General features: G+C 44.9%; 1 protein-coding gene across 2 annotated transcripts; it reads left to right on the top strand.

The window, feature by feature from the left end:
• The first annotated feature begins 212 nt into the window (after positions 1–212).
• Positions 213–10163, top strand: LOC139378536 (protein mono-ADP-ribosyltransferase PARP12-like). 2 transcript variants are annotated; one of them, XM_071120806.1, is made up of 7 exons: positions 213–612; positions 873–1008; positions 7763–8034; positions 8192–8279; positions 8392–8522; positions 8759–8907; positions 9083–10163. In XM_071120806.1, exons 1-7 carry the CDS (start codon positions 341–343, stop codon positions 9817–9819), a joined length of 1785 nt encoding a protein of 594 aa, XP_070976907.1. In that variant the 5' UTR covers positions 213–340; the 3' UTR covers positions 9820–10163. The 2 variants fall into 2 exon arrangements, with proteins under 2 accessions (XP_070976907.1, XP_070976906.1); XM_071120805.1 differs by lacking the exons at positions 213–612; positions 873–1008 and adding exons at positions 4739–5030; positions 5293–5428.
• The last annotated feature ends 5119 nt before the right edge of the window (positions 10164–15282 follow it).

Genomic DNA, 15282 nt, shown 5'->3' on the forward strand with positions numbered 1-15282 from the left:
ACTGAATCAATGATTAACTACTGCTGCTACTGTGTGTCTAACAGGCCTATTGTGATGTAAATTAAGGTTCCACATGCCACTCGGCCAGAGTTCAATGTGACGAATTTAAAAGGCTGTGTACCGTCATTAGTGTGTTCTGTTGCCCGTTTGTTATACTTGGCTAACTTCATAATAGGGGAGTGGTTAAATACACTAAGTTTCATTTAGTCAGAAATGGTTGTCGCATGCTGGTCATCTGTTTGTAGTTAATGGAGAGCAGAGTTCAACTTCATATTTGACTATATATGTACAGTTCATGTAATTGCAAGGGCCAACAGTCAGGTGTCCTACGGTGACGGACATGGATACAACAGCTCTGATCTACAAGGTCCTCTGTGCCCATAATGGGTCCTTTGAGCTGGGAGAATTGCGTGCCAACATTAGCACCATAGAAGATGACCTGGAAAGTGTGTTAGGGAATCAGGAGATGTTTACCTGTGCTGTCTCTAAGGGAAACAAACAGATAGTTGCCAAGACGAAGATGAGGTTATGCAGCGCTAAAGGATGTAGTGGCTGCAGCAGTTTACACCTGTGTAAGTTCTACCTGTGTGGAACATGTCCATCCAATGAGAGGTAAACCTTTTTTACTTTTCTGTTTTGTTTTTACTCTTGCAGTCATTTTACTTTTACTACTGTGCATTCTACTATTTTATGTCTTCCATTTTCTAAATTCACATGGTCTTACAGAATGTGACAGAGGTAATGCACTACACTATGTCAATTGCTACAAGTTCATGGCAGTTTGTAGATTTGACATTTAAGCCATTTTTTTTTTAAATAAAAAATTAAGAGCCAAATAAGAAATCGGCTCTCGCTCTTCTTGTGATTTCCAGACAAGGATGCCGTCTCTGCCATGAGCTGACGTCAGAACACAACATCAGAGTCCTGAGAGAGCACCACCTGGAAGAACTGGACAGGAAGGAGCTGTTTACATTACTGCTGCAGAATGACAACGCCCTTTTACCCCCAGTATGTGCGTTATAGGCATTCAGAATTCAGTATTCAGACCCCTTGACTTGATCAAAATGTTGTTACGTCACAGCCTTATTCTAAAATGGATTCAATATTTTATTCCCCTCATTAATCTGCACCCAATACCGCATAATGACAAAACTAAAACAAGCTTTTAGAAATTTGTGCAAATGTATTCTACATAAAAAACAAATACCTTTTTTTACATAGGAATTCAGACCCTTTGCTATGAGACTCGAAATTGAGCTCCGGTGCATCCTGTTTCCGTTTATCATCATTGAGATGTGGACTCCAGTCGAGTTGTAGAAACCTGTGGTAAATTCAATTGATTGGACATGATTTGGAAAGGCACACACCTGTCTATATTTTTTATCTTACCTTTATTTAAATAGGCAAGTCAGTTAAGAACAATTTCTTATTTTCAATGAGGAACAGTGGGTTAACTGCCTGTTCAGGGGCAGAACGACAGATTTGTACCTTGTCAGCTCGGGGATTTGAACTTGCAACCCTTTCGGTTACTAGTCCAATGCTCTAAACACTAGGCTACGCTGCCACCCCGGTCACACAATTGACAGTGCATGTCAGAGCAAAAACCAAGCCATGAGGTGTAGGAAATTGTCCGTTGAGCTCCGAGACAGGATTGTGTCGAGGCACAAATCTGGGGAAGGGTACCAAAATATTTCTGCAGCATTGAAGGTCCCCAAGAACACAGTGGCCTCCATCATTCTTAAATGGAAGAAATTTGACTTTTCCTAAAGCTGGCCGCCCAGCCAAACTGAGCAATTGGGGGAGAAGGGCCTTGGTCAGGGAAGTGACCAAGAACCCGATGGTCACTCTGGCAGAGCTCTAGAGTTCCTCTGTGGAGATGGGAGAACCTTACGGAAGGACAACCATCTCTGCAGCACTCCACCAATCAGGCCTTTGTGGTAGGGTAGCCAGACGGAAGCCACTCCTCAGTAAAAGGCACATGACATCCCGCTTGGAATTTGCCAAAAGGCACCTAAAGACTCTCAGACCAAGAGAAACAAGATTATCTGGTCTGATGAAACCAAGATTGAGCTCTTTGGCCTGAATGCCAAGCGTCACGTCTGGAGGAAATCTGGCGCCATCCCTACAGTGAAGCATGGTGGTGGCAGCATCAGCATCAGCAACAGCTGCTGCCACCCCATCGAAGAGAGTTCCATCCACTTTGAATCCATCTAAAACTGCAGCAACCACTTCCTCAAATCCAACCCATTCTCGTCCCACTTCACGTTTTGTCCATCAGTCGCTCCCAAAACCTGCCCAAGCCCCATTGATATTCATTCAATCTCCAGTCCTCATAAAGCCAGCCACAAGTTCTCAATTAGTGGATATCACCCGAGGCCCAGATTACACTTCCTCATTTGCAAACCTCTCTCACACACTCACTACCCCAGCCAGTACACCCTCTCGTACGTTCACTACCCCTGCCAGTACACCCTCTCGTACGCTCACTACCCCTGCCAGTACACCCTCTCGTACGCTGACTACCCCTGCCAGTACACCCTCTCGTACACTCACTACCCCTGCCAGTACACCCTCTCGTACGCTCACTACCCCTGCCAGTACACCCTCTCGTACGCTCACTACCCCAGCCAGTACACCCTCTCGTACGCTCACTACCCCTGCCAGTACACCCTCTCGTACGCTCACTACCCCTGCCAGTACACCCTCTCGTACGCTCACTACCCCTGCCAGTACACCCTCTCGTTCGCTCACTACCCCTGCCAGTACACCCTCTCGTTCGCTCACTAGCCCAGCCAGTACCCTCTCTTATACTCTCCCTGCTCCAGCCAGTACCCTCTCTTATACACTCCCTGCCCCAGCCAGTACCCTCTCTTATACTCTCCCTGCTCCAGCCAGTACCCTCTCTTATACACTCCCTGCCCCAGCCAGTACCCTCTCTTATACTCTCCCTGCTCCAGCCAGTACCCTCTCTTATACTCTCCCTGCTCCAGCCAGTACCCTCTCTTATACTCTCCCTGCTCCAGCCAGTACCCTCTCTTATACGCTCCCTGCACCAGCCAGTACCCTCTCTTATACGCTCCCTTCCCCAGCCAGTACACCCTTTCCTACACTCACTACCCCAGCCAGTACCCCATCTTATACACTCCCTACCCCAGCCAGTACCCCCTCTTATACACATCCTACCCCAGCCAGTACCCTCTCTTATACATTCACTACCCTAGCCAGTACCCCCTCTCCTACACTCACTACCCCAGCCAGTACAGCCTCTAGTAGACTCGCTCCCCCAGCCAACACCACCTCTCGAAGACTGGCTCCCCAACCCCCCACCCCCTCTCCTACACTCACGCCCTCACCCAGTGCCCCCTCTTGCACACTCACGCCCTCACCCAGTACCCCCTCTTATACACTCACTGCCCCAGCCAGTACCCCCTCTTATACACTCACTGCCCCAGTCAGTACCCCCTCTTATACACTCACTGCCCCTGCCAGTACCCCCTCTTATAAACTCACTGCCCTAGCCAGTACCCCCTCTTATACACTCACTGCCCCAGCCAGTACAGCCTCTCGTAGACTCGCTCCCCAACCCCCCACCCTCTCTCCTACACTCACTCCCTCAGCCAGTACCCCCTCTCGCACACTTTCCCCCTTAACTGGCACCCTATCTTGGGCTCACACCCGCTCAACAACCACTACTCGCACTCTCTCTGACAGCAGTTCTTCTCACCCACTATCCCCTTCATCCTCACTGAGCACACATTATCCCACACTTTCTCACTCATCCTACTCCCCCACTTACACACAAACTCCCTCACGCACTTCCCCCTCCACGTCAAGCCATTCTTCTAGCACACTCTCCCCCTCAGATAGGTTGCTATCTCGGGTGTTCTCTCCCTCGACAGGTGCCTCCACTAGATCTCCTCCTGAGTCACTGTACAGTGTTCCAACAGCTCATAGGAGGGACACCAAACAAAAGAACAAGTGCCTTCTCCAATAACTTGCCTTTGTCAGGGTGGAGCAGTAAGTTAATAGAAGGTTTTGATGGCGAACTTCACATTTTCAAAAACAGAACATGTATTAAAATGATGAATGATAATGCATTTGCATACTAAATATGTTTTATAGCTGTGTATCTTTACCTTGTAGGGGCTTAATCATAGTAAAGCTGTTCACAACTAACCAGACGTTGGTAATTTTGCACAAAAATGAATTTGATGAGCATGTTTCCTTTACTCAGGTCTGCTGACAGTCTATACATTTTGTAAATGAAACAGGTTTGATTTCTGTTTTAAACTGAATAAACTCAAATAATTGATTGTGGATGTTTTTTTGGGACAATCGTACTCTTTTCTAAGAGATTTTGAAACACTCAAATGTCAGAAACATATTTTTTGACAAATATCATCTTTATTGACTTTAAACTGAATCAATGATTAACTACTGCTGCTACTGTGTGTCTAACAGGCCTATTGTGATGTAAATTAAGGTTCCACATGCCACTCGGCCAGAGTTCAATGTGACGAATTTAAAAGGCTGTGTACCGTCATTAGTGTGTTCTGTTGCCTGTTTGTCATACTTGGCTAACTTCATAATAGGGGAGTGGTTAAATACACTAAGTTTCATTTAGTCAGAAATGGTTGTCACATGCTGGTCATCTGTTTTGTAGTTAATGGAGAGCAGAGTTCAACTTCATATTTGACTATATATGTACAGTTCATGTAATTGCAAGGGCCAGCAGTCAGGTGTCTTACGGTGACGGACATGGATACAACAGCTCTGATCTACAAGGTCCTCTGTGCCCATTATGGGTCCTTTGAGCTGGGAGAATTGCGTGCCAACATTAGCACCATAGAAGATGACCTGGAAAGTGTGTTAGGGAATCAGGAGATGTTTACCTGTGCTGTCTCTAAGGGAAACAAACAGATAGTTGCCAAGACGAAGATGAGGTTATGCAGAGCTAAAGGATGTAGTGGCTGCAGCAATTTACACCTGTGTAAGTTCTACCTGTGTGGAACATGTCCATCCAATGAGAGGTAAACCTTTTTTACTTTTCTGTTTTGTTTTTACTCTTGCAGTCATTTTACTTTTACTACTGTGCATTCTACTATTTTATGTCTTCCATTTTCTAAATTCACATGGTCTTACAGAATGTGACAGAGGTAATGCACTACACTATGTCAATTGCTACAAGTTCATGGCAGTTTGTAGATTTGACATTTAAGCCATTTTTTTTTTTTAAATAAAAAATTAAGAGCCAAATAAGAAATCGGCTCTCGCTCTTCTTGTGATTTCCAGACAAGGATGCCGTCTCTGCCATGAGCTGACGTCAGAACACAACATCAGAGTCCTGAGAGAGCACCACCTGGAAGAACTGGACAGGAAGGAGCTGTTTACATTACTGCTGCAGAATGACAACGCCCTTTTACCCCCAGTATGTGCGTTATAGGCATTCAGAAAGTATTCAGACCCCTTGACTTGATCAAAATGTTGTTACGTCACAGCCTTATTATAAAATGGATTCAATATTTTTTTCCCCTCATTAATCTGCACCCAATACCGCATAATGACAAAACTAAAACAAGCTTTTAGAAATTTGTGCAAATGTATTCTACATAAAAAACAAATACCTTTTTTTACATAGGAATTCAGACCCTTTGCTATGAGACTCGAAATTGAGCTCCGGTGCATCCTGTTTCCGTTTATCATCATTGAGATGTGGACTCCAGTCGAGTTGTAGAAACCTGTGGTAAATTCAATTGATTGGACATGATTTGGAAAGGCACACACCTGTCTATATTTTTTATCTTACCTTTATTTAAATAGGCAAGTCAGTTAAGAACAATTTCTTATTTTCAATGAGGAACAGTGGGTTAACTGCCTGTTCAGGGGCAGAACGACAGATTTGTACCTTGTCAGCTCGGGGATTTGAACTTGCAACCCTTTCGGTTACTAGTCCAATGCTCTAAACACTAGGCTACGCTGCCACCCCGGTCACACAATTGACAGTGCATGTCAGAGCAAAAACCAAGCCATGAGGTGTAGGAAATTGTCCGTTGAGCTCCGAGACAGGATTGTGTCGAGGCACAAATCTGGGGAAGGGTACCAAAATATTTCTGCAGCATTGAAGGCCCCCAAGAACACAGTGGCCTCCATCATTCTTAAATGGAAGAAATTTGACTTTTCCTAAAGCTGGCCGCCCAGCCAAACTGAGCAATTGGGGGAGAAGGGCCTTGGTCAGGGAAGTGACCAAGAACCCGATGGTCACTCTGGCAGAGCTCTAGAGTTCCTCTGTGGAGATGGGAGAACCTTACGGAAGGACAACCATCTCTGCAGCACTCCACCAATCAGGCCTTTGTGGTAGGGTAGCCAGACGGAAGCCACTCCTCAGTAAAAGGCACATGACATCCCGCTTGGAATTTGCCAAAAGGCACCTAAAGACTCTCGGACCAAGAGAAACAAGATTATCTGGTCTGATGAAACCAAGATTGAGCTCTTTGGCCTGAATGCCAAGCGTCACGTCTGGAGGAAATCTGGCGCCATCCCTACAGTGAAGCATGGTGGTGGCAGCATCATGCTGTGGGGATGTTTTTCAGGGGCTGGGAGACTAGTCAGGATCGAGGGAAAGTTTAATGGAGCAAAGTACAGAGAGATCCTTGATGACAATCTGCTCCAGAGCACTCAGGACTTCAGACTGGACAAAGTTTCACCTTCCAACAGGACAACGACCCTAAGCACACAGCCAAGACAACGCAGGAGTGGCTTCGGGACAAGTCTCAATGTCCAATGATCGAACCCGATCTAAAATCTCTGGAGAGACCTGAAAATAGCTGCTCAGCGATGCTCCCGATCCAACCTGACCGAGCTTGAGAGGATCTGCAGAGAAGAGTGGGAGAGACTCCCCAAATACAGATGTGCCAAGCTTGTAGTGTCACACCCAAGAAGAATCGAGGCTGTAATCGCTGCCAAAGGTGCTTCAACAAAGTACTGAGTAAAGGGTCTGAATAATTATGTAAATGTTTTTGCTGTGTCATTATGGGGTATTGTGTGTAGATTGATGAGGGGGGAAAAATTATAATACATTCAATGCATAAGGCTGTAACAAACGTATTTTTTTTAAGTCAAGGAGTCTGAATACTTTCTGAATGCACTGTTTATGTCAGCCTCTGTACAATTTCAGTTGAATACACGCATAAAAAGTGTCACGTCGGTCATAATGATTGGACCAAAGCGCAGCGTGCGTAGAGTTCCACATATTTAATTAATCAAAACTCACCAAACAAACAGGCAACTATTCGTAGACAAGATCCCACAAAGCACAATGAGGAAATGGCTGCCTAAATATGTACCCCAATCAGAGACAACGATAAACAGCTGTCTCTGATTGGGAACCATACCAGGCCAACATAAACCATTAATCACCTAGATGACCCACCCTAGTCACTATCACGCCCCAACCAACAGAGAACAAACAGCTCTCTATGGTCAGGGCGTGACATAAAGATGCAATGCCAGAAGGGAACACAAGCTGATTCTTACTTTTGATTCACAGGCATTGTATATTCAATGTTTATTTCCCCATGTCCAAAATGGCTACTGATAAATGCACAGACTTGAGGCTGTCATCCAAGTGTGTGTACTAAACTGAGCATGCAGATATCTGTACAAATAATGAATTTGAATTGGGACTGATGCACTTAAACAGAGTTGGCACTTATCCAATGTCCTTATCAAGCCCTCATCAGGAGTGGTCTGTGTTTGTCTCCAGGTTTGCTTCACATACAACAAAGGTAGTGGAGAGTACGGATACTGTCCTGACAAGGAGAAATGCAGAAGACTCCACGTCTGTCAGCGCTACATTACAGGAACCTGTGCTGCAGAGGTGGACTGTGACAGGTCTCACGACTTCTACGAGCCCCACCCGCTCAACATCCTGCAGCAGAGGGGAGTACCTAATGAACTGGTGGCATCCATGTTGTCCACCTACCGCAACATCCAGGCAATCAGGGATACAATTGATGATAGTGACAACCCACGTTGGTAAGAGACCTTGTAGAGTAGCCTACACTATCCTCGTCTCCGGGCTCAATTGCTATTGGATATAAATTCAGAGAGAAAGCTAGCAGGTGGCTGAGATTATACTGTACTGACCTGTATTTTCTTATAATGCTGTCTAACTTTCTCTACTCCTCCTCAGCAAAAAAGACTCTAGTAACCGCCTGCAGAAATCCAAAGCTTTACCAAATCACTGGGATAAATCTTCAGTGCCTGAAACTGGATTCAAGGTTCATAATAATGTTCTAACTCATAAGATCTTCCATCTGGTCAGAAGGCAGTGAAATATAAAGCTATTACATTGGTAAAAGGAGGTGTTCTTTTCAAACACATTCTCTCTAGAGGGTTGCTGTGCAGAGTTCCTCAGCTGAGCACAAGAATATTCTGGATCTTTTCCACCAAACTATGACTGGCTTCAGTGTGACGACTATTGAGAGGGTGCAGAATCGGATCCTGTGGGAGGTCTTTTCGTGGTAAGAATCACAACTCCTCATGCCAAAAGAAATGTAAATCTACCCAGGAAATATATTCGTATTGTCTGTGTTAATCAAAGCAGTGACAACATACCATATGGAAACAGATGTAGCATGTTAAATGGTAACTGGTACTTTCTAGTTTTCTAGCAGCAAACGAGCAGACACATGCAAATGCTATGAGGTGACATGCCGATGAAGATACTGACAAATGCATCTGTTGTTCCTCTCCCAAGGCAAGGAGATGTGATGAGAAAGACAAACGCAGGGAAGGAGAATGAGAAGCAGCTCTTCCATGGAACAGACTCTAAACACGTGGATGCTATATGCCTGCAGAACATAGACTGGAGGATGGGTGGAACACAAGGAACACCCTATGGGCAAGGTGAGTTCTGCATTTCACGTGATATCTAATGGATTTTTAAGTTTACATAAGAATTTATGTTACGTGGAAATGGCATTGGACCACATCTTTGTGGAAATACAGTGAAAAAGTCGACAAAACAAATGTCTTTGTAATGTCACTGTGATTGTTCTAATTCTAACCCATCTCTTTCCAGGAAGCTACTTCTCCAAGGATGCCAAGTTCTCCCACAGCTACACCAGCCATTCAGAAGTCAGGTCCATGTTTGTTTGTCGTGTGCTGGTGGGAAACTACACACAAGGACACACCAGCTACCTCTGCCCCCCCTCAAAAGATGGAAGTCACACCATCTATGACAGCTGTGTGGATGATATCTACAACCCCACTGTATTTGTGGTGGTCGGGAAGCATCAGGTTTACCCAGAGTACCTTATTCAGTACAGGGAAGGGTCCAGGCCTGGGACCTATGTTCCACCACCTAACTTTGTCCAGAACCAGAGCCACCACAACATGCACTGGACATCTATTCCAGTCATGCTACGCTCACCAGCCACCCCTGAGCTGCCCAACAATGCAAGGTTCAGATCTCCTTGCCCAACAGGACCTGCCTTTGCCCAGCCCACACTCAGTACCCAGCCACTATTTTCACACTACTCAAACCCACCCAGGCCTCCCTCCAATCCCTCTGTTTCAAACCATTCAAGACAGAGAACCCCCAGACCTACCTTGACACATGCTTCTGCACAGTTTGGCTCCCTTAACTCCTTGACACATCCATCGTTTCAGCCAGGCCTGATGACTTACGTCCCTCATCCACCACCCTGGGTCGGCTCTATGACCTCCATTCCACGCGCACCTCCACCCAGGACAAGATCACAGTTTGCTAAAATGAAAGCAAAAAGTACATCAATGGCATCACTAGATAATCTATAATCCTTGGTAGTCTATTTTTATTTATTTAGAGGGAAATTACCTTATGTGTAAACAAATTGTATTTATGGATAAAATTTTGAAATGTGTCCTTTTTAGCTCAGTTGGTAGAGCATGGTGCTTGTAATGCCATTGTAGTGGGTTTGATTCTCAGGACCACCCATAAGTAAAGGGAATGCACACATGACTGTAAGTCACTTTGGATAAAAGTGTTTGCTAAATGGCATTTATTATATAATGTGTAGTTCAGTGTTGACAAAATAATCCGAATTGGGCTGCCTGTGTAAACGCAGTCATAATAGTTTCTGAATGCACCACCGCATAAAATAAAATGTTCATGTTTTTTCTACTTTTTAAGGCGTTTGCTTCCCCCTAGGGGTGAAGTTGCTGAAATGCACCCTACTTATTCTGCATTACTCCTCACATCTAGTCAATTACTTTCTATTGGTCATTGAGTTTATTTAATTAAACACAGAAATCCAACTACTTTACAAAATGTGTCAGCAGACCATAGGAAACATGCTCATCATATGCCTTGTTACTAGTTGAACATCACAGGAGGTTGCTGAGGCGAGAATGGTTCATAATAATGACCGAAACGGAGCAAATGGAATGGCATCAAACCCCTGGAAACCATGTGTTTGATGTATTTATCATTCCACCAATTCCTCTCCAGTCATTACCACAAGCCCGTTCTCCCCAATTAAGGTGCCACCAGCCTCCTGTGTTGAACATCATTCTTGCTTGTTGCAAGGGTTTAACACACCAACTATGCATATTTGACATGAAAATGGAATTATCATTCAGAAACACTACAATTTGTCAAAAGGTTGAACTTTAACCAGCAAATTGTTTAACTCCTGCACTCCAGATGATGTGATAGTAGCAGAAGATGTGTCAGAAGTAGTGCTCGATGTGGAGTGGTGAGACCCCGAGAGTGTGGAGGAGTCTGTGTAAGTGGGGGAGTATGATGAGTGAGAAAGTGTGTGATAAGGTGTGCTCAGTGAGGATGAAGGGGATAGTGGGTGAGAGGTACTGCTGGCAGAGAGAATGCGAGTAGCTCTTGCTGAGAGGGTGTGTCAGTTGAACGGAAAGTGTGCGAGAAGCAGGGGTAGTGAGTGTGCAAGTGTGGGCAGTGCCAGGGCTAATGAGTGTATGAGAGGGGGCACTGTTTGAGAGAGAGGGAGAGTGTGTGTAAGAGGGGGCACTGGCTGAAGGAGTGAGTGTGTGAGAGGGAACACTGGGTGAGGGAGTGAGTGTGCGAGAGGGGGCACTGACTGAGGGCGTGAGTGTGCGAGAGGGGATGCTGGGTGGCCAAGTGAGTGTATAAAAGGGGGTACTGGCTGTACGAGAGGGGGTACTGGCTGGGGGAGGGAGTGTAGGAGAGGGGGTACTGGCTGGGGTAGTGAATGTATAAGAGAGGCTGCTGGGTGGGGTAGTAAGTGTACGAGAGGGGGTGCTGGTTTGGATAATGAGTTTTTGAGGCAGAATAAGGGAGTGTAAGACCAATTAGCTTGGCCTAGGGTGGTATCCAACAACTGAGAACTTGGGGCTGGCTTCATGAGGACTACAGCTTGACTGAAACCCAGGCAGTTCAGGAAGGTTTTGGGAGACGTGAAGGGGGAAGAGAATCGGTTGGATTAGAGGAAGTGGTGACAGCTTGAGATGGACTCAAAGTGTAGGAGCAGCTGTTGCTTGAATCAGGTTGGATGTTGGTTATTGGACTTTGTAAATGGATTGGAGAGAGACAGTTTTGGGGGGAGCTGGAGCCGAAGAGGACGAGTGCATGACGCTATCATCATACTTGATGAGGAACTCGGGGGAACACCTGGTTCGTTTTAAACACCACATATATGGGTCCAGGACATTTCCACACAGCTGTCATAGAAAGTGGGGGTTCCCTCGCCTTTTGGGGGGGGGGGGGGGGGGGGGACTCCCTAACATTAACAGAGAAGATCATCAGTAAAACAAAATGACAGACTATAGTGAGATAATGACTGTTTCTAAAATCTGAGTACACTTCTGACAGATGGTTAACATGAGGTACCTTCGCCATACACAGTTCCGTTGGTTCCACACAGCCTCCAGTCGAAGTTATCTCTGCAAATGGCCTCTACGTGTTTTGGGTCCATTCCGTGGAAGAGATGTAGCTCCTTGCTGTTTTAACCTCCATTGTTTTTTACTTAATGAAATCTCTTATCCTAAAGAAAGAGGGATAAAAACAGCTGCTTCCCCATAATCTTGTTCAAGCCAGAGTTTACATAGTATTTTGGAAGTAACATGCTAGGATAGTGTGTGAGAGTTGATGTAAACATACCATTGAAAGACTTCCCAGAGGTCCCTGTTTTGGACCCTCTCGATGCTGGTGATCTGGAAGCCCAGTGTTGGTGTTGTTGAAAAGTCTCTGGACCTTCTGATAGTCCCTGTCAGAACTCAGAACTCAGAAGAGTGACTGTATGCAGGAGGGGGAAAACAAAATGGTTGTCACTGCTGAAACAAAAAGCTGAACACTAACCTTCCTGTAAGCCTAAGCAGAATAACCACATGTAAACAAGTGACCTTGTTTCCAGTATCAGGCATGGCAGACCACAGGGGGAAGTGTGGATGGAAGGTGATCTTCACTGAATCCGTGGCTCATGACTTCAAAATGTACACACTTGGATCCCTCACTGTGAAGCCATAAGAAAACGTAAATGGTAAAGCAATCAATCCCCATGACCAATTCCCATTACAAGAATGTACTTAATTCACACTGCAAATTATTTGTATCTAGTTTAATATGACATAACATACTGCACCTTTGTATCTTAGAAGGGTCACAGAAGTCTCTCTAGATTGCTTCGTTTTTCTGGCAGGGCAAACGAAGTCTGACCATTCTTCACTTCCCAATTGTAGGGCCTTTTATAGTGGATGCTCCAGCATTAATCTGAACAGACGTTAGGTTTATATAACAGACATTACATTTATGTAACAGTCTGTCATGAGAGACTTGTGTTAGCCAGAAGGACAAAATCATATCCTGCCATGGCCTCCATTCACAGAATTGATGCTAGGCTTCTAGTGTTGCTTTCAAAGGTTTATCAAATTAGGCACATTAGTACATTATTGTGGATGTACAGTATATGGTTGATGTTGTCCTATGAGGAGGATATGGTATTGTGTATCTACTGACAACCTTTAGATCTAGATAAACTCATATCCAGCCAGCTATCCTGGATTATTTTGGAGTAAGAAAAGGGGCAAAAAGTTCCCCTGATCTCAGGTGTTCAGCCAAAGCAAATGTGGGAAAATTAAACTTCCCAGCAACGCTCTCCCTCTTAAACTTGACCTCCTTGTTTGCAGTGCCCCTTGACAAAGAACAGCCAGATCTCATTCCTCACTGTCAACTAACAACTAATGTGTCATAAAAGAAATGCACCATCCTCCCCAATGTTAATATTTTCAATCGACCCTCCCCTTGTACTGCAAAAAAAAATGAACAACCTCTCCCCTTATAAACTCAGCAAAAAAAGAAACGTCCCTTTTTCAGGACCCTGTCTTTCAAAGATAATTTGTAGAAATCCAAATAACTTCACAGATCTTCATGGCAAAGGGTTTAAACACTGTTTCCCATTCTTGTTCAATGAACTATAAACAATTAATGAACCTGCACCTGTGGAACGATCGTTAAGACACTAACAGCTTACAGACGGGAGGCAATTAAGGTCACAGTTATGAAAACTGAGGACACTAAAGAGGCCTTTCTACTGACTATGGAAAACACCAGAAGAAAGATGCCCAGGGTCCCTGCTCATCTGTGTGAATGTGCCTTAGGCTTGCTGCAAGGAGGCATGAGGACTGCAGATGTGGCCAGGGCAATAAATTACAATGTCCGTACTGTGAGACGCCTAAGACAGTGCTACAGGAGACTGGATGGCAGCTGATCCTCCTTACAGTGGCACAACACCTGCAGAGGGTCGGTACATCCGAACATCACACCTGGATGGCAACAACAACTGCCCGAGTTACACCAGGAACGCACAATCCCTCCATTAGTGCTCAGACTGTCCGCAATAAGCTGAGAGAAGCTGGACTTAGGGCTTGTAGGCCTGTTGTAAGACAGGTCCTCACCAGACATCACCGGCAACAACGTCGCCTATGGGTACAAACCCACCGTCGCTGGACCAGATAGGACTGGCAAAAAGTGTTCTTCGCTAATGAGTCGCGGTTTTGTCTCACCAGGGGTGATGGTCGGTTTCCCGTTTATCATCGAAGGAATGAACGTTACACCGAGGCCTGTACTCTGGAGCGGGATTGATTTGGAGGTGGAGGGTCCGTCATGGTCTGGGGCGGTGTGTCACAGCCTCATCGGACTGAGCTTGTTGTCATTGCAGGCAATCTCAACGTTGTGCGTTACACAGAAGACATCCTCCTCCCTCATGTGGTACCCTTCCTGCAGGCTCATCCTGACATGATCCTCCAGCATGACAATGCCACCAGCCATACTGCTCGTTCTGTGCTTGATTTCCTGCAAGACAGGAATGTCAGTGTTCATACAAATATTTACACGTTAAGTTTGCTGAAAATAAACGCAGTTGACAGTGAGAGGACGGTTCTTTTTTTGCTGAGATATATATATATATATATATATATATATATATATATATATACACACACAGTTGAAGTCGGAAGTTTACATACACTTAGGTTGGAGTCATTAACTTGTTTTTCAACCACTCCACAAATTTCTTGTTAACAAACTATAGTTTTGGCAAGTCGATTAGGACATCTACTTTGTGCAAGACAAGTAATTTTTCCAACAATTGTTTACAGACAGATAATTTCACTTATAATTCACTGTATCACAATTCCAGTGGGTCAGAAGTGTAAATACACTAAGTTGACTGCCTTTAAACAGCTAGGAAAATTCCAGAAAATGGTGTCATGGTTTTAGAAGCTTCTGATAGGCTAATTGACATAATTTGAGTCAATTGGAGGTATACAAGTGGATGTATTTCAAGGCCTACCTTCAATATCAGTGCCTCTTTGCTTGACATCATGTGAAAATCAAAAGAAATCAGCAAAGACCTCAGAAAAAAAAATTGTGAACCGCCACAATTCTGGTTCATCCTTGGGAGCAATTTCCAAACGCCTGAAGGTACCATGTTTATCTGCACAAACAATAGTATGCAAGTATAAACACCATGGGACCACGCAGCAGTTATACCACTCAGGAAGGAGACGTGTTCTGTCTCCTAGAGATGAACGTACTTTCGTGTGAAAAGTGCAAATCAATCCCAGAACAAGAGCAACGGACCTAGTATCTATATCTACAGTTAAACGAGTCCTATATCGACATAACCTGAAAGGCCGCTCAGCAATGAAGAAGCCACTACTCCAAAACTGCCATAAAAAAAGCCAGACTACGGTTTGCAACTGCACATGGGGACAAAGATGATACTTTTTGGAAAAATGTCCTCTGGTCTG

The sequence above is a fragment of the Oncorhynchus clarkii genome, chromosome 21 (genome assembly GCF_045791955.1).
Source record: "Oncorhynchus clarkii lewisi isolate Uvic-CL-2024 chromosome 21, UVic_Ocla_1.0, whole genome shotgun sequence".
Lineage (NCBI taxonomy): Eukaryota > Metazoa > Chordata > Actinopteri > Salmoniformes > Salmonidae > Oncorhynchus > Oncorhynchus clarkii.